Source organism: Falco naumanni, chromosome 9 (assembly GCF_017639655.2).
Source record: "Falco naumanni isolate bFalNau1 chromosome 9, bFalNau1.pat, whole genome shotgun sequence".
Classification (NCBI taxonomy): Eukaryota; Metazoa; Chordata; class Aves; order Falconiformes; family Falconidae; genus Falco; species Falco naumanni.
In genome coordinates this window covers 43,528,654-43,549,186 of record NC_054062.1, presented here as the reverse complement: position 1 = coordinate 43,549,186, position 20,533 = coordinate 43,528,654, and the positions used below count along the sequence as shown (strand labels likewise).

Below are 20,533 nucleotides of genomic sequence, written 5' to 3'. Positions count from 1 at the left end.
CCCCGCATAAAACCCACGGGGCTGTGTTTGGGAGGGCTGAGCGCACACTAGGGCTGGGTGTTCTTGGCTGCCAGGTGGTATGGGCAGGCTGGCTCAGGTGGCAGTATTGGTTTGTGTGGGCTGTTGCAGAATTTTATCTATAGTTGCACACCTGCAATGGGATTTAAAATTAGAAATGGATTTGAAACCAGTATTTTGTATATGAAACCCTTGAACCTGGGAAATTTTCAGTATTACTCATGTCCGAAATTATAGCTTGAGACTACGTCTAGTGCTGCTGCACTCCTGTGCACGTTTCTGCACAGTCAGAGAGCAGCAAGTATCTTGTGGAAAATGAGGTGCAAATCTGAGGATGAACTAGTAGTCAAAACTATGTCATTTCCAAAATGTCTGCTGTTGCTGCTAAAATCCCCCCAATGTTTCAACTTAAGAGCCTGTCTACGGGCTTTATTGCCTTAGCTAATAATTTGGCACTGACCGGGCTCTGAAATGAAAGGCTTATTCTTTGTTTTCTCTAATTACTATACAAACATTTTAGCTTTTCTGCCCTGTGAAGGAAATGTGGAAGAAAAAACCTTGGTTTTTAAGAAAAAAACCCAAGCTTCTACAAACCTGGGAAACGTCTCCTTACATACCAGTCTTTTAACAGTAACATGACAGATGATTTCTAGTGTAAAATATAAAATGTTAAGGAACGAAGTTTACTGTAAGCTTATGCTGAGCTTGATGTCCATGGGGCTGACATCCATGCATCAGTATAGCACAGAGGCTTGTGTTCCTGATCCAGGCAGTGCCGCCTTCCCTCCTGCTGCTGATCTAACTCACTCTGCCAGTCTGAAGGATATATAAAATCCCCCAAGGCACAGATGGGCATTAGTTACCTGAGAAACTGTGTTCACATCTCATAGTAGACTTTTTTATAGCTATAAAAGAGGCCATATTGAAATACATAAGGCTCCTTTTACATTTATTGACATAAGCCAGATACAGCAGAATAACACCAATACGTGTGCTATATCAGCGAAATGGAAGAGGGATTAATTTCCATTTAGTATCTATTTCTTGAGGGAAGTGATATAACAGCATGGAAAGGCAGGCCTGCCTGGTACATCTTGACAGCAGGAAAATGAGAGGGGCCTCCCAGGTTGGCTTTGTGTCCTCCCAGTCTACAAGCTGTCCTGGGACAATCAGAAAAGCAAGGAAAAGCTGAGCTGCCTCTGCTAGCTGTTGCCAGCATTTTCATTTTTGAGAAATGAAGTTCTGTTAAAGCAGGGAAAGAAAGCTGAACTATTGATACATTGGGCAGATGTGAAAATTTTCATGATTTCTAACCAGAAATGCCAAGACATAAATATTCATTTGGGTAAATGAAGCTAATGAAACATTGCAAACCCAATTCTCCACTTCAGATGCCCACTTCAACCTCTTTTGTTTTTTCAGCTGAACACCTTGTTGAAACAGACATTTTCCTAGAGAAAAACCCTTTACGAAAAAATAAAAAAGTTATTTGACTTTCTAAATATAGATTCAATGAAGCTACATTTTTACAGGAAGTGTCTGTGCATGGGCATTTTGACAGGTGTTATTTGCAAGGTTTAGGGTCTTTTGTTTTCTGTTGTTGTAATAAACGCCTGTTTGCTTCAACTTCTATGTTTTAGTGGTATTGTATTTTGCAAGAATATTTTATTTAAAAGCACAGTGAGGAAGGATTGTAGTAGACATTAATGCTGAAGAACAATCAGTGACGTCTTATTGCAGAGCAGGAAAATTTAGTTAATTATCATACAATCACAGTATCATTAAATTTGGAGGGGACGTTGGGAGGTCACCAAGTTCAACCTCCTGCTGCTCAAAGCAGGACCAACATTCAGTTCATTCCGGTCAGGTTTCCTAGGGCTTTGTCCAGTCAGATCTTGAATGCTTCCAAGCATGGATGGAAATTCCACAACCTATATTTCACACTAAACCAAAATACTTCTACAGAGTAAGAAAACATGATTCACTTAATCTTCCATTATTCCTTTCTTATCAGTGCAAACGAGGAATTGATAAACTAGTGTGGTTTTGACCTGGTGGCTCTCCTACCTTATCTATAAATCAGCTTGTGGCGGGTTGGAAACCAGACCTCACTCTCCCTCTCAAGAGGAATGCTGGCAGTATTCATTTCCAAGCTCAGCACTTAATTATGGTTTATCAGGAGTTTTATTGCAAACTAAGCAAATACCAAATTGTTAGTAAACAGAGTTCAGATTCAGACCAATGCAATAGCTATGCTCAGTCTACTTCAAAGGAGTTTATAAAAGTCTCTCAGTGACTTGCAAAGGATTTGGATCTGGTCTGTTGTGCACATTTTTGAAATATAAATTATGCACGTTTAAGATAATGAGTTGTATTATTAGTGTACAGATATACAATAGTAGAAACACATAAGGCTGGGAGATGCTTTGGGATGTTCTCTTACTTGTCCCCGGACAGGAACACCCATGAAAATCCTAATGTGTGTTTATCTATATTGTTTTGAAAGTGTTCCAGTGATCAAGAGCCTTCCCAGGCACTCCGTATCAATGCCTCACAGTTTGAAAAAGCAGCCTAGCTGAAGTCCAGTGCTACTGGATCTGGAAAATAAACTGTGCCCTTCATGCAAGGTTTTCTACATATTTGCAAATTAACGTGTCTTTTTGAGGGAGCTAACAACACTGGTTCTTTAGTCTTTCAACAGAAGTCGTATTTCAGAGACGCCAAATTAATTTTTCTCCTCTCCTGTCTTTCCTAAATTACTGTGCTTAACCTGGACCCTGATGGGGCCTCACCAGTGCAGAAACTTTATTCAGTTTAAATGCCAGGTATCCATAAAGTTTACATTTAAACAGTATTCTTTTCCCAATATCCGTCTTGTTGCTAGTGGGCAACCAGCCTGAAATTATCCAGACAGTGAATATGCAAATAAGATTCAAAAGTAACCAAAAAGGAGTTGGAAAACCTCAATGAAATGAAATCAAATTTTGTGGTGAGCGATCCTCTAAGGCAGGGGTGCTCAAACTTTTTAACCAGGGGGCCGGCGCGCGGATGCAGTGGCAGGCAGCCATCTGCGGCTGCTTGGTTTCCCCCCCCAACCCCCGGCGGGGGGTTCTGTAAATACCGGGGGCCGGATTGAGGACCCTGGGGGGCTGTACCTGGCCCGCGGGCTGTAGTTTGAGGACCCCTGATCTAACACCTGTCACACAGTCCATTGGTAACCATCACGCAGGACCTGAGATTCCACTCCAAGGTCACCATGAAGACCAAGCAAGCACACCGTCTTATAGTATTTAACTTTCTCACATCTGTTTACATTGCGTTTCCCATGGGAAAAAACCCCAACAAAACAAAACACCAAAAAACCAGCGAAACAACAAAACCCCAAAATGTTTTGAACTTGTATCAGTAATAAAGACTGAACCACAGTAATAATGGCTTAGTGATGGTGCTGAAGGAGGAGTTTGGTTTTGGCTGGTCTTCCAGACTCGGGAATGCAATATTGAGTAGCGTGCTAGACAGGAAAGGTGCACAGACACAGTTCAGTAGATATTTCTGTTTTCTTTTTCACTATCAAACTGCTCTTATTCTGGTGTGTCAAGGTCAGTATCTTCTTTCCAAACACCCAGTTTATCAAACAACTGGACATAAATGATGCATATTATAGACAGTTTTAAAATTAGTACTTTGGGAGCATGCTCTCAAAGCAGAGCTGTTTGGATCCCCTCTACTGACATCCAGCTGTCTGAGTTACTTGCCTCTCTGATAAATGGTTTAAATCCATGATATGCACAGCTTATTCAGAATTTCCAAAGCAGAGTGCAATGAGTATTTTCTGATGTTTCAGACTCTTAAACAGCTTACATTTCCAGAGGTAAAATGGATGTGACAAAATTACAGCCCATCATACTTTGATTACAAGATTTCTGGAAGTCTTCATAATACAAGTAGAAATTATCTGAGAAAATACATCCAGCTAATCTCAGAAACTCTGAGAAAACTTTACAGGCATATGAGAAAGAAAAAAACCCAAACAAACCTGCAATAAATTCTGTAGTATATTTGTTATCATGGAGTTGTCAAAGGGGCTGCATGTGACAAAAAGTAATTTAAAAAATCTTAGCCATGTCCAAATCATCTAAAATAATTTTGTGCAGCTTCTGAGTGGAGAAATATGAATAAATGAAAGTAGTATGTTCCATATAAACAAGACTTTTGAAAGCCTCAGATTGTTCCAGTATGTTGTAATGTGTCAGTTTAGTATGCATATAGGTATTTACAGAATGAACACCTGAGAATTACAATTCTGTATAGCAGAGATTAACAGCTTATTCCTCCTTGTAATACAGGCATACAGGTTATCTCTTAGTATTACCAAAATCAGTGCTACTGCACCAGAGACGAGTATGGCTGTCATTGTATTTTCTTATGTGTCCCATGTTTTCATCTTTGCCTCTGTAAGAGGAACACTAATTTTTGTGATTCAAATACTGCTTTATTCATACCAGGGATCCCACTGTCAGGCTGTAACAACTCTCTAAGCCAACAGAATTGAAGCATAAACAAGGGAGACCCAAAGAGTACCAGATCAAATGCCAGCAAGTATACTCCAACCAAAAACTATGGTGGAACCTGCACAACTGAGCCATACAGAGTTTCAGATTCACGAGAGACTGGGGAGATTGACCCCTCATCCTATAACTGAATATCAATACTGGTATTTCCCTGAGTTCAATGGAGAACAGACAAGTTTGTTTAGAAGCCATCACCTGATATTCAAAAGACTACTGTAAAATGTAGCAACTGTCAAAAATTATTATTTTCAGAGTGAATTTTGAGATTTTTCAAAGGCCATTATCTCCTCTCATTCCAGAGCACTCTGAAACATCATCTTCCACTTAAAAAGAAAAATAAATTTCAAGAGGTTTGTGTTTGTTTTGCTTTTTTAAAAAATTTAAGATCTCCAAGCTAAAAAACAGTAAGGTAAAATCTTTCTGTCTTTGTAAAGATGGCAGCTTGTTCCTCATTGCCATCTTAGCCAGCCTTTCATACCTGGAGAAAGCACAGCTGTGGACTCCTTGAATATTGCGGAAATTTGAGATCCTTGCACAACCATAAGGCACAAGACAGATCAGATGAATGTTTCAGGCATGAGAGTTGCTGCAATCTTGCAGCCAAATAGCTGCCTGCTGAGCCAACTCTACTGCCAAAGATCCACTATATCTGACCACAGGGAGGGACAGCTTCAGGGCAGCGTGATCTGGCAGACCAAGCTATGGACTAAGAAGAAAGGACTAAACTCAGTTTGACACTGATTTCTTCCACATCCTGCATGAAACCACAAAAGCAAATCTATGCAAACTCAAGCAGCCACAGTAATTACCTACTACTGCCATTGACTTGAATATGTGTTCTCAAGGTACTTTAGTTTTACAGGATCTGCTTCAAAGATCAGTGTTGGCAACAGAAAGGCTCCCACTGTTGGCCTCATTAATATGGATCATGCCATACATTTCATTCATAGATTTAAAAATGCAGTGCAAAATGAGGCTAATATTGTTTCCCATTACGTAGACGTCTGCAGTAGTATGTCTGTACTTCTATGAGCATGCACATGCGTTTCCCTCTAGGAGTATAGCGTAAAATTGGGAAACGCACTGTGTAATAGTTCTGTATGTCCCAGGGACCAGACTGAGCCGTTGCAGTGCATCAGGGATCTGACTGCAGAACGGTGATATCTGCCCAATTATTTTTTTTTCCACCAAGTCTCTACAATGTGAGAGTTCCTTTCCTGTGTAGAAATTTACAGGAGTTGTCAGGAAGATTTTTTCAGAGAGTATGGCACTGGCACACGGATCAGAGCAGTCTCCTTGTCCGGCATTCAGAAGAACATGGCTGGAGCCATGTATTTGTTAAGTGACTAGACCTGCACGTATTTTCACAAAAGGATTTGACAGCACTTGAACAAAGTTGGGACAGAGAGACCAGTAGATGGAAATGGTGCTTGGCAGAAACACATGGTAGGGCAGTTTGGAAACTCTGAATACAGAAATGCTGTGCTGGAGCTCTGAGCTCAGACCTCCACAAGTAGAAACTTCGTTGCTACTTTTTCTATTAATCCGTTACAGCCCAAATTAACAAGAGGCATCTCATATGCAATAAATGAGGTCCAAGTTCTGTGTCCACATATTTCCTTCCCAAAGATTTTGAACCATGGCAAAGGTTCAATTACTCAGCAACTTCTTAGAACCTGAACTAGGTGTTTTACTCACAAATTTCCATATATACTGCATCTAACACCATACCCCATTATCCTGTAATTTCTGCATATTAAACCTATATGATAGGTCTGAGTTTAGAGTGACAACATCATGGAAGGGTGGTGATGTCAATAACATCCCTACACTGTAAAGGAGCAAGATTCATTTTGTATAGGCCATGCATAGTACAAACCAACCCACTGCTCATATTTTTTAGGATTTAAAAATACAGACTACAGTGACAATGGGTAAAAAGAGACAATGTAACTTTTTTTAAAAGGTCTTCTATGAGTCACTACATCTGCTAGATAAATAAATGTCATAAAGAATCGTATATCTTAACTATTACTGGCCCAAAGCTCATCATTATTTGTCCTGGCAAGGGAAAGGAAACCTACGGTTATCCTGCATACCTAAGATGTACACTGGCACGGTACCTTCGAGTACACAAATAAGTAAAGTTTTGACAAACCTATGTTTGTATTTATGTATCATGCAACTAACGACTAGTAAACCAGATGGGAAAAGTACTCTCTTCACCTTTCTTGCTATTTAAAGAGAAATATTTTGTATATTTGATGGCACTGTCAATGATAATTTAAGAGCACCACTCTATTAAGTTTAAGAGCACTGCTTTTAACCTTTATTCGCTAGACTTTTTCAGTTCATTCAGGTCAATGAGAATTCTGTGTGTGAAAGAACATCAAAGAGCTACAAGTAAGATATTATTGCCTAAGACACTGAAACTCAAAAATCAGTTCAGAGAAAATGTAGGTATGCTATAAAGATGACACTAAAGATAAAAAGTGCCATGTTTTTTGTAGACATACTATTTGCAACAAACAGTTTTCCCAAATTTGGCAAATTGGAAATGATGAATTGCAGTCATAGCATTGCATTCATTTCTGGTAGTTCCTAAAACAGAAAACACACTTTCTATCACTACAGATTGCACAAATTATGTGCTAAAATAATACAAGTTTGCTAAACCCCATTTCAATTTCTAAACGGATAATTTTGGACAGGATATTGGACAAACTGCAGATACCTAAGTAACTCAAATACTAAAGCTAGCCCCTTTTTTTAATAATTATTTAGCCTCCTAGAATATGATTATCACTTAAGATAGAAATCTGAACAGATACATATATTTTCATCACTATTGTACACCATCAACTTTTACAGCAACAGAAAAGGGACACGTATCTTTACAGTGTTTATAGCAAGCAGAATTAAGGGAGGATATAGTCTCAAAGTTGTTACACAATTTATTTTGTTATGCAGGAAAAACTCCATAAAACACCCCATCTCAGAATCTGTTTCTTATTAGACAGTTATATAAAAAGAAAATAAAAATACTGTATGATTTACTGATATGCGTTTTGTCCAAATCAGATTAGTTTATCTTTTTCCTCTATTCAAATTTAAGTCCTTTAACAATGCATAGCTACAGCCCATTTTTGGTAGGACTTGCAAAACAACTTTTGTTTTTGACAGCACGAGCAAAACTAAGCATCAAAACGTAAGCTATTAAGCAAATGCATATAATGTTCAAATTAAGAAATCAGTTATTGTCAAAAGCAGTGGTAACAAATGAGCTCTTTCTGACAAAGGCATCATCCTGCCATTGGTGCTCCCTTCTTGTGCACAATGTTTTCAACATTTTGAGCACAACTCATGCATGCAGGGTCATCCCCATAGATCTGTCCTCAAATGTCATAAGGGAAGTGCTTAAGTTTCTGTGAATGCTTAAGTCTGCTTTTTTCAAGAAAGCACTTACATGCTGACTAGCCCGTGAAACACTTGCTTGTGTTAGAAATCTCCAGTAAGGCAGAACTAACGTCGTATCACCTGTTCCTTATGTAAGATAAACTTTGATCTATAGAAACAGACACGTGTACACACATCAAAAGGCACTGATGAGATCTGTTCTGGGATGCCATACATACATGTAGTTGTGCATGTGCAAGGAGAAGAAAAGCACACGAGGACAGCCATGAGAAGGACTGGGGAACAGAGAGTCCGTATACTTTTTGTGAGGAGACTAAGGAAACCTGGCTTGGTTAGTCCTACAGAATGAATGCTGAGAGAGGATATTATTGCAGTCTATTAATACATCCTGAGATAAACACCAGGGAGGGAGAAGAGCTATTTCAGTGGAGGACAATGTTGGCAGGAGAACAAGTGACTATAAAGTGGCCATGAGTTACACTTATCCTGGAAATTGGAAGATTTCTAATTATTAGGAGCTAACTGAGGTTCTGGAACAGCTTCCCACATCAGCAATAGTAAGGGCAAAATACTAAAATACTTCCCAACGAAAACTTGATCAGTTTGCGGAAGGGGCTGTATGATATGGCTGCCCGTAACTGTAGAAGACCGCAAGCAAGGAGCAAGCAGACACCTCCCAGTCCTGTGTTCCTTCACTCATTACTCACTAGCTCATAGGCCAGGCACAGGCTATGCTCTGTAGGAATTCTTTTCATTTCCTGGTTTACAGAGAAATGTATAGGCATTACTAGTGAAATCTTAAAAATTACACAGGATGTGCCATTTAAGGGAATTAATCTTCCTACAGGTCCCTTAATTTCTTTGCATCTCCCGGATTTCAATTTTCATTAACCGTTCTTTAATCCCTAGTGCCTCAAACTGTAAAAAGACCTATGAAACAAACAATGCATTGCTGCTCCAACACTGACACATTCACACGGGACCATCTGTGCAAGCTGCAGCTTGCACGTATTGATTGTCAAGAGACTTGTTGCATTCATTTGGTTTCTTACGCAGCACGGCCCAGCCATCTCCCCCAGTTCTCTTTTGCTCTGCCACATATTTAGTAGTTGGGGTTTTAATCCCTTTATTAAGTAATGTATGCTATTACATGGTCCTATCTCTATGTTTTGCTGTAATGTGCTAAACAAAGTACATTAAACACGGAAGTACACAAACCACGGTATTTTTGACTTCCTAGCAAATAAAATGCATAGCTTTTTTTCCTAAAGAAAACTGCCTTACTCAACATATATTGAAATAATATGAAGTTAAAATATTTTCAAGTGCCACACCCAAGACTGCAAACATACTTTAATTCCACAGCTTTCATTAGAATTCATGAAAGATATAAAGCCAAAGTCCATGAAGAAAACAGTTTAGGCTAGGCATAACAGCAGGAGGAATACACCCAGTTAAAGCTGATCTGACATTAGACTTGATTTCATGCTGACCTTGCTCAGCTGGCAGATGCTTTTCCACCTGTGTTTTGGCTTATATATCTCTGACATCCTCAACTGCAAATTAAGTGTAGTTAATTCTATGCAGACTAATTCTGCTGAAAGTCACACAGTAAGACAGTAAGGAGGTTAAAGTCATAGTGAAGTGGAGGCCGGTGATGTCCACATCTGTATTTCTAGAGTATTGGCAGCACTTTAATTTCCTTGGGACTCTACACAGAACATGGTTGGAGTTGTGAAAGTTTAAGCCAGCAACATGACTGCATCCAGCTGAAACTTGAGAGGATGGAGAAACCTTGCACACTGTGGCTTGGAGCCTCAGAAAAAAAAATTCCAGATTGGTGAGTGGTCTTGGTGCACACCAGTTTATACCTCTTTCCTAAGTAAATAAATATTGCCAGCTTTGCCACTACAAAAAATCTCTAGGAGTCCAAAACCATCACATCTTGCCAAGTATAGCAAACCTATGAGACGAAAGAAATTTTGCACCAGAAATACTTGGAATTTGTGTTACTGCAACACTGATTCAAAGTTCTCATCCAGCGTAACAATTTCTTCTCCTTTAGCATATGTAACTTGTTATATTTTTATTAAGTGCCATTGCCAAACTGACTATACAGTGCACTGCTTGAAAACGTATTTCACACAATCTGTGATAGAAAACTACATAGTAGTAATTTTTAAAGTTTCCAAAATCTACATATTCATGTGCCTAGATTAATATCTTTTGTAATGCTTATTAGGCAAATGAAACAGCATATTTTTTCCATCGCTATTGTGGTAAAGAATAGATTAAAAGAACACATGGCTAGCTTGGCACTTTGTCAAGACATTTCTTCAGTGCTACTCACTCTAAAGAAGTATTTCAGTCAAATTCTGCGTTACTAAATCAAGGAACAGCAAAACTTTTCATGAAGATTTTTCCAGAATATTGTATATTCCTTACCTGTGGGCAGTCTTTGATGTAGTGTCCCTTGTTAAAGCAGAGGTGGCACAGGTAATTAGGAGGTGGCCTCTTGCTGGGTTTTCTTGCTTCTGAAGAAAGGGATAGGTCAGAGAAATGCTCAGTGAGGGAGCTTAACCCATCCACAATGTTATTAAGAGAGCCATAAGGGGATGCGCTCTTATACAGACTGCTGCTCAGAGCCTGCAAAAGAAAAGAGAAAAATCACATGAAACATAGTACTTATTAAATATTGTCTTGAGACTGATCTGAGTAGGGGAAGGATAAAAATAGCAGGAAAAAACTGATATATTTTTTTTTTCATTAAGGATGTGGCTGCATATTTGAGGAGAGCAATATACAGGCCATTAATAATTAATAAACAGCTTTTACGAAGGCAGTGCAATGGAGCTGGTCACCCCACCACTGGGGAAACGATTGAGCTTGCCACGGTTCACTTAGTCCAACCCTCCCACTAAGCAACAACTGTTGTCTTGTGTATGGTCATACCACATTCATGGTACGGTTAGAATATGCAGGCAAAAAATTGAAGGAACAACCCACAAAAGGGAACGCTATTTTGTCCAAAACTACTTACACAAGCAATACTGAAGTCAGGGAAAGTAAAAGAATGCCAATAGAAATGTAAAGTAGTTTTTAATTTCCAACATGGTTAATGAGACAGTCAACACAGAGTCCCGTGTTCAAAGAATAACAAGAAATGTTCAGATCTACATCTGTCTTGGATTTTCTAAGGGGAAACCTGCTGTGATTTAAACATTTCCTGATAAACAGTAAATACCTAGTTTTTGTATTTCACCTCAATAGGATCTTCACTCTCTCAATCTGCAAATCAAAATCAGGAGCTCCTAATTTGCCATTCTGTAGTTTTAGAACAGCAGGAAACCCATCATCACCTAAATAGCTAATCTCCCTAATGGAGACAACAAGGATTCATTCACTTTAATGTGTTAAGGCTCAAAAGAAACTGTGTAGTAGGAGTTTAAAAAGTAAATGATAACTTAAAAAAATTAATTAACATGGTAATGAATCACTGTAGAAACAGGACCAACTATTGACAGCCCTCTCCACCCTGAAATGATGGGACACATCTCACAGGGTGTTTCTGTGTTAGGTCTGGTACGCCTCACAGTAATGCTGTGCTCATGTAATTCTCCTGCATCAGAAAATTACTGCTGTACTTCTGGCTTATTGGACAGTTGGGTAAGAAGAGGTCCAATCTTTGCATCTGTGGAGACCTTGTTTCTCAGTGCTGTTAAATCCAAATACTTCAATGGAGTCTTTATACATGTCATATGTTTTAATATGTTTATATATGTTACTTAAGTATTGAAGACGCTCATTGAAACTGATTGAGAGAATTTGTGAAGTAAATCTGAAATGGAATTACATTTATCTCAAAGATCTCAAACATTCAGGGCGTCTGCACAGTGAGGGCGTTTTCTGGGTGACAGTCACATCCCCAAAGAATCATATTGAAGCTCTAGGCACAATTCCCTGGATGTGTCCCAGCTATCACCGAATCCCATCCCACTGCAGCTGGTGTATACTGGTAAATAAAAATTCAGCCTAAGTGGCAGGCCACCGCCATATAGATAATCCGCTTCACCCACCTCACTATAGTCAAACACAACGTGCTGAGCTCCACTGACCCCTCTGACAAAGCTGGAGCTGTTGCCCGGCAGCAAAATCACTTCAAAGGGCCACAGAGCAGAGCCTGGTCTCACAGGGGACTTCACATGTCCTGCCACTGAAACGCCCATCATTTTATCCCCAGCAAAGCATAGTTCTGTGCTGGTGCAAGATGTTCTAGATGCTGAGAGGAGAATCAGCCACTTTGTTTCAGGGGTTAAACCCATACATTTTAAAAGGAAAAGCTATTTAAGAAACTAATGAAAAGGTTTTAGCTGCTTTAGCCATCAAGCAACCAGAGATACCTCCAACGGTCACTGGAATTTATTTTCTAGGATTTATTGGACACTACTGGAATGAGAAATTCTTGGCATCAAATTGTTAAAAGGAAGGGGAAGTGCTATGGATGCCAAAATAGTATTAATTAAGGGTCTTCAAGGCATTCTTGTCTCCCTCGGAGCCACTTTCTCTTATGTACACTTGGAGTAATAAAAAATATTTCTCTTTAAGAGCCCCACTTGCCAAGAGATTCTTAAAGTACTTCACATGCATTACACCCACCAGTAACTTTGCAAATTCCCTGTTATCTGATTTTTATAGAAGGGTGGGTGTATGGACAACACTGAATGTGTGAAATCCCAAATTCTTTACCCATTGACGAAACCTGGAACATCCCCTGAGGATGTAGAATATAGAACTCCTGCGGATCAGGAGGCTGCTATTTCTGGCCCCAGGGCCAACCCAGTGACAAAACAGATCTATCTGCTGCCTTCAGTGGGCTTTGAATTGGATATCTGGCTCACAGTGGTGACTCTTTCTTTTCTACATAACCTTTATGTTGAGTTATGACCCCCATTAAAAGGGAGCAACTTGGCGCTATGACTGGACATTATGTAACTCGCTCCACCACCAGCCCTTCTTGGCACATTTCAGGTCAGTACAGAAACGTAAGTGTTGCAATGACCACAGTTTTGCCCGCGCTGTCAGCAAACCTTTACAAGCTTTTGTTTGTTTCAACTATGGCAGGCAGAAGCCTTGCCAAGGGCCAGAATCCCATCAGACTACAGGCTGTACTGACACCACATCATCATCTTAGCAGCCACCAACGGCTCTGTGGCCGAAGCATGACACATGGCCACCTGGTTCGGCTGGCAGGGCATTTGTGCAATACATGCCAAAGCTGGACACGCCAAAACATCTAGTCTACACACACCACCATGCAACGCTTCCCTATAATCATCTCAACGCCCAGTGCTAAAAAAGGAAAAAGACACAAATATAACATCCCAGAAGATGACAGTAAAGGAGAAGATGGACATTGCCGACGTCACTGGTGCTTCAAAGAACAATGAATTCATTAAGGAAAATTCCTAGGCGATCCCAAGATGCAGCCCAACCCTCCTGGTATAGGATCAGGCAAACTGCTTCAGCAGTTCCTGCCAGTCTGACCTGGAAAATGGTCTTAAATCAGTTTAACTCCAAGTCAATGTGAAAAACACATCAATCTGGCACTTGAAAGATGCTATAAAGAGCACCAGCACAAACGGTGCTACATCCTGTTGCTAGCTGTGGAAATCTCCAGCTCCTTCAGAAGGAGACAAGGAAAGAAGCCGTTCCAAAAAGCCAAGTTATATAATCAGGGTGGTGGTGGGAAAGTTCATCCCAGCCCCGGGAATCAAACAGTGAAAGCTCAGGAACATGTAATTAATATGATGAAAGCAAATGGTGATTTAGTCCATTTTGTATTTGTAAAAGATGAGGGGTGAATGAATATTGCTGAGATGCATAAAGCAGAAGGGGTTTGTGTCTGAGGCACTTCATTGAGCAAATCAGTAGTTCAGCCCTTACCAAGTGTTTGCACTGCTGCAAAGGGGATTTTTAAGAAGGGGTTTGGACAAAAACTTCAAATTAGCCTCATATTCCAGGCAGATGATCAGGATGTCAGGGAGAAAGCCGATGGTCTCAGACAGACAGTAGCAAGAAAAACGGAGAGGAGGAGGGAAATGATTCTGACTCATTCTGGTCTCGAGTGTATTGGTACCCATCTGGGAGGTGGCAGGGACACTGCTTCTCCGATGTATTCCACCAAAAGCAATGGCTGCTTTGTGTTCAGTGCGCCACTAGCAAAACCAGCCTATTTCTTTAAAAAGCAGGCAACAAATTATGCCTCTCAAATGAAGTCTCCTTTTCAGCTACAGCAGGATAGAAAGGATCTGGCAGCAAAAGGGTTAGTGCTCTCAAGAAGCTGAAAGACCAGCTACAGGTCCTAATTACAAGGCTCATCAGGCCAGCTGCAATGAATTCAGGCTTTCCTTATCTTGCTGTACTGGAAGGATGGGGGATCTGGTGGTAAAAGTTAGAAACTTGCTCTGTGGGAAGTTTGATTGTTTGTTTGTTTTCCTTCTTATGAAACTTGTGGGCTGAGTGTGAACCAAACTGAAAATCTGGGGGTGTACTTTCCAAAGGTAACCTTTGCTCAGTAGATCTTTAAACAGTATCTGTTGGTGGTGTTGGGAAGCAAGGTTTCCTTTGTTACTTGTTTGCTAAGTGTTTCCAGTTAAAGCACACGTGATCTGTAAGGTTGCAGCGTGGTCGTTCATGAAAGAGGCGGCTATTGTCCTCTATAGCTTTGTTACTCTGATTCCCAGTTGGGTAACATATGTGAGTGACTCAAGAGTTCCAGCATCTAACTCACCTCTGAAGAAATTCCTAGTTAAGTGAAAAATCTGGCAAATGCTCTTGAATCCCTTGGCTGGTCCCTGCCTTTCGGAGACAGCTTTTGGGACTGAGATGCCAAGGAGACACTAAACCAGAATTTATCTCTTCAGCTTCTTTTTTAGCAATGGTATAATGTTGAAAATAAAGACAGCGGTACTGTTAAGAATATGCCACAAAACATCTGAACAAATCAGCGGCGAGTCTTACTTTCCAAATTTCCCACTGGTGTGGCTACTGCTTTAGCTGTAAAGGCATTCTTATGAAAGGGAGCAGAAAATGCAGATAGCATCTTAATTATGACAACATTTAATTCTGCCCAGAGGCGATGGGATTACCTATCTTCCAGAACAACTGATACTAATATGTGATGGCAACCTGTTTATGTGGGAATGGCACCTTGTTATTGGGACTTACAGGAGTTAAGAAGCAAAGCTTTTAGGTATGGAACTGGAAATGCAGAAGCGTATCTGGAAAATTCAGTTTCTGCCTTAAGTACAGTTTGTGGCTGCTGGACCCTTAGGGCAGTGATAAGGGGGTGCAGATACACCAGTTACCTGAAACTAGAATGATCTGTGCTGGCTGACATGGTTGATAAGCTGCATCTGGCCAGTACATTTGTTTGGTGCTCTCTGCATTAGTATGATTTGTGCTACTGGCTCTCTCTCTGTTTGTTTTAATTGCACATACTGAAGTGAGGTCCTGTAGCATTTCCATATTCCTCTAACACAGTCCAGTCATCAACTCTTCCACTGCATGAAATAGTCTGTAATTGAGAATCAATGAGCAAAGAAATTTGGATGACTTATTTTTGCTTTAGTATGTTGCCAACCTAATAAAGCAAACAAAAAAAAAGCAGTCTTAACTTCCAGAGTTAAGTTTAAGTCAGCAGGCGCCATGGCTGTTAGAAGTTTGTTGGGAAAAAGAGCTGGGTTGCCCCATCATCAGTGTGGAACAAGTAAGGTTTTCATATACTGCAAATTATAAACATTCTCCAGTCTGTGAAGCATGTATGATGGTAACCAGACTAGCCACACTAATTACTAGCCCTGCACTGAAATGTCAAAAGGTGCTTAAGTTATCAGTTTGGATTTTCACGAAGATAAGAACTGAGTACATCCCCGTGCTGTGTCATGTATAAAACAGTAGGCCAGACAAGTCACTGCCCTCTTTCAGTTGCTGTTTTCATGTCGGAGGAGAGGGAAAACTGAAGCTACCCAAACAGTAATTCAGTGGATTGTACGTGCTAATATACAAAACTTAACCTAAGGGCTTGTATCTGTCTTCTCTGCTAGTGCCCCAAGGCTTGCTTCTGACATGGGATTTATCTGTGGGGCCATGCAATGTGTGTGAAAGCACAACCGTTGCACCTGAAGGCAATCATGTATGGAGAAGTGCACTTCAAATCTGTGACTTTTCTGCGTTCATCCCTTTATAAGTGTTCAACACAGTTCCCTGGTTTTGTCCCCACAGAAAACATCCGATACAGAATCAATGTTTATGGCCGACCCCAAAGCCTTCTGAAAATAGAGGGATTAAATGAAAATACTCTCATAAATTTAGTTGCATTGATTTGAGCCAGAAGAAATAGATAAGTTTAATTACCAAGGCTGAACTGGAAAACCTCAAAAACTGCTCCTGTATGGCTTATGTCTGCTTTAACTCCTCTGATAAATTATAGATACTTTTACAGAAAACAGTTTAAGAGTTTACTCGGTAACATTTTGTCACTGGACAACTGCAAGCAAAGCTCATCACTCTGTGAAGAAAATGTTTGCCTGAAGGAAGAAAAAAGACTTGGGCTTCTGCTTCCTTCTGAAGTCGATGTTTAACTGCAAAAAACCTGGTCTTTGGGCTGACTTTGGTAAAATGTGAATTACTCAAGTTCCTCATCTAAAAACACAGATAAATGTAGATTAGCCAAGCAAGCCTTAACTAACACATTCTTGTCTAGTATACCTTAATTCATCCTTCTTCTGTAGAGAGTTTTAGATAAATACATGCTTATATTAAACTGCTAACACTAATGCCTACTTCTAAATATTCTCAGACAGACAGCACCACGACTTCCCTTTTGCAGAAACTTTTGCCTCCTTAAGGAGACAACTACAAAAGCGACATGACTTGCCAGTAGTTGTGAAGCAAGTCAATCGTAGGGCGACAGATCTATCCGCTGGATCAAAGATTCATCTAATCTAGCTATGCCAGATCTGACAGCTCAGCCGATTGTGGCTTCTCAGGTTGTCATCCCTCATCACTGTCGAGGCTCTGCAGAGCAGCAAGTGGGTGCAGCACGCTCCTCCGCGCGCGCCTGGCGTACCTTCAGTGCACGGCAGGGCTGAAGAGCAGCGTGTGCCGCCATCTCACCCTGCTTTAAATCCGTTCACCTTCAATGTTTTGATCCAAGGCTTTCAAAGAGTTTCAAGGATCTGTAGATCTTGAAAATGGGCTGCTCCCCGGCTGCTATACAGTAGTACAGTACTATACAGTAACACAGTGCTGATGGTGAAGTTGCTCGGCCATGGCTGCCAGGCCTGCTGAAGCTCAGGGAGGCCTCTCAGCTCCCTGCCAGCAGCGTGACCCTCCTTATTTCAGCCCCAGGGAAAGGTCTGCTGTAGATGCCAGCGAGGACACTTGTTTTACACAATGTACCGGGACCTCACAAAAAGCCTTCAGTGGCAGTGGAAATGTGGGAGATGAGAGGAGAGGACAGAGATTCCCTCCAGTCAGAGGTGCACGGCCTCGGGGAAACTTTCTGAATCTCTCACCACACTGCAGGGGTCTTTTTCATCCACTGAACACTAAACAACTGCCCGCTTAGGTCAGAGTGTCTCTTTAACATAGGAGCACTATATTAGGGACAACGGAGACCATTCACATTGCAAATTACTTTAACACATCCCCACAGGGCCTGCCCCAGCACTGCCTGCAGCTGGGCCTGCCCCGGCTGCCAGCCTCCCTCACCTGGCCAGGAGGGCCTCAGCCAGGTACCTCAATCCCATCACCTCCTCCCTTCGTCCGAAAACAAGCCTGTTCTGTGGAGACAGGGCTCTTGGACGAGGAGGAGGTTACAAAGGTTGTATAGTATGAAGTCGGGGGAGAAACGGATGGACATGTTTTGACCCCTGCACTTTCTGTTAACATCTCTGTTTCCTGCAGGAAATCTTGTCTCAATCTGACCTGCAGTTTGAAAAACAAGAGTCGGGTTTCCTCTCATTTGGTGGGTCTTTTGACACTCCAAAAGTAAGAAAAATAACACCCGGAAATAGGTATGTGCCTGTTCAAGACACACTTAGGAAAGCATTTACCTCCTGTGCAGCTCTTGTGTGATGAAAGGTTTTGCTAAGAAACATCCATTTTGGGTTAAACAGAACTTTAAGTCTGAGACAGTTTTGTTTATATCATTTACATTCAGTAATGCCTTCTTGGCACAGAAACTTCTGCGATGGCTGCCAAAGTTTAAAAGAGGCAAAACTAAGGTCGCTGTCAGAGGTAGAAACAATACATCATCTGCCCAGAACGGGCCCCTCGCAATGCGCTTAGGGCCTCAGGTCCTGCACTCATGGGAAGACAAAAACTTTTATTAAACTGAATATAGTGAGGAAAATAAATTATTTCCATGTACTGAATGACAAGCTGGAATTCATTTTGTGACTCCAGCCTTTAGATAGTTTTATCTACATTTAAAGCCACCCTCTTCATCAGTTGTGATAGAGCCCAGCTTGAAGTGTGACCTGAGCAAGTAAACCTAAAACTGCACAATCTGCTTCAGATAAATTATAAAATAACAACTAAGTAGTCTGATTTCCAATTAGACTTAAGGATTTATTTATATTTTTTTTTTCAAGATTGGGTCCATTAGAGGAATGAATCTATTACTCTATTACTTTCTGTTGCAATGTATGTTGGAGAAAGATGGTTAGAAGAATGCCTCTGTATTTCAAGGACCACTGATGCTCAAACCCTCTCAAGAGCTCTCACTAATACCCCGTTTTCAGGATGCAATGACTGTACAACAGTTCCTTTGCTTTCCGTTCAGCGACAGGTATCCACAGCCCTGATGACTGCACACAGATAGCTGCCTAGCAGGTTGGCTTAGTGTGAAGTAGAGGCTCTGAGTCCCCTGCTACAACCACAACCAAGTTTAGAAACCTGGAATCCCTAGGTTGGCAAGGGAAACTTCTGAGAGCAAGCTGATCCCTTTAAAATGTTCGCTTGGTTGGCAGTTAGCTGGATGAGATGCAAATATAGATTTCCAGATTCCTGCGATCCTTCTAGGGCGTCACACTTGTGTTCACTCAAAAGAGACACCAAATGTTGCCATGTGCAGGGACTAGGTGTGGGTGGTCGTTTAATATAGCAGGAACACATTTCTGTTTGGATATGAGAGCAAGAGACCTGGACCATGAGGACATTTGCTTATCTTCAAACTAAATCTGTAGAAACACAAAATATATTTCCTAAGATTACAGGTTAGGAAGACCACGCAGCAGCTCTCCTATCAGCAGCAGCTGAATGAGCTGAGAAAGAAAGGACCTAGAAGATGCTTCTTAAAATTCCTTTTAGTCAAAGTACTGGACTCATTACTATTTGCTTGCACCAAAACACGTAACAGAAAGTAATGAGCTAGGCTTCTGATATGTTAAAACTTGAAAACCACCGTCACTCCCAACAGATGCGCTGGCCTGGCTAAACAATGAGGGACATGGACAAAGCCCAGGCCTCTTGGCCCTGCATTTATTCTCCTTTTCTCAAGTGAATCTGTCTATAATTTCAGGTTCTAGTTTTAGTAGATCACAGATTGCTTCTAACTTTTCTGAGAATAAAAACTGACCTGCAGGAAAAAAGAAGTGATCTAAGCGGTGACACTTTTGAAATACTGTCTGAATTATGTCAGCATTACTGTAAGATTTGAATAGCTTCGTAAAACTTAATTGGTTCCTTTGATCCATTATAACTTCTCTGGAACCCAGACAGAACCTGAGTAAACTGCCATGAAGCAAAGACTTACATTCTTCCCATTTAATTTAATCATTTCATTGTGGCTTCCTAAAAGAGGAGGAAGGGCAATTCAGGAGAGTGGCAAAAAGGGCATCACACTGCTGGCAGTTTTCCTGGGGAACAGAAACCGAGGAGAAGTACAAATATCAACTGTTACATTTCATGAAACCATTCAGAAGCTTTAAGGTGATACTGGGTAGCACTTTTTAGGCAGCATTTATATGTATGCATCTGGTTTAGATAACAGATCACATTTGCTTTTGTTTCTATGCAAATTCACATTATTAGTATCATATGCTTTAGCTGTGTAATACCTGTGCCTGCACTTTCTGCATCTGCATGGTGTTGTTGTTTTTCATGCTTCTTAAAGTAGCATGGAAAAGATCCTGTGGTCTTAGATTTAAGTATCGCATAAATCAGGTGTCAGAGTCCTTTTACAGCCAGTTAAACTCTGAACTATAAAACTTTTCTTTGCATTAATCCTCACCTAGTGACTGTCAATAATATATTTTCTTCTAATTGTTTATTACCAAAGTAACAGGACTACTGATAAAAGCTGCTTGCCATCTATCATGTACAACTCCATAAAAAAACCCAAACAAATATCAAAATAGGGAGGGGAAGGAAAAAAAAAAAAAGAGAGGGGCAATTGACTTTTGGATAAAAGCAGTTTTGTACACCTCTTAGTTATCCATTCATTCCATACACTTCATAAA

General features: G+C 40.7%; 1 protein-coding gene across 1 annotated transcript in view; it reads right to left on the bottom strand.

Annotated features, from left to right (window-relative positions):
- Window positions 1–20,533, bottom strand: part of ZCCHC24 (zinc finger CCHC-type containing 24) — a 113,727-nt gene that overhangs the window by 85,861 nt on the left and 7,333 nt on the right. Inside the window, exon 2 of the mRNA XM_040605673.1 lies at window positions 10,452–10,652. Coding sequence (XP_040461607.1) covers window positions 10,452–10,652 — 201 coding nt within the window. The remainder of the gene's footprint in view (window positions 1–10,451; window positions 10,653–20,533) is intronic.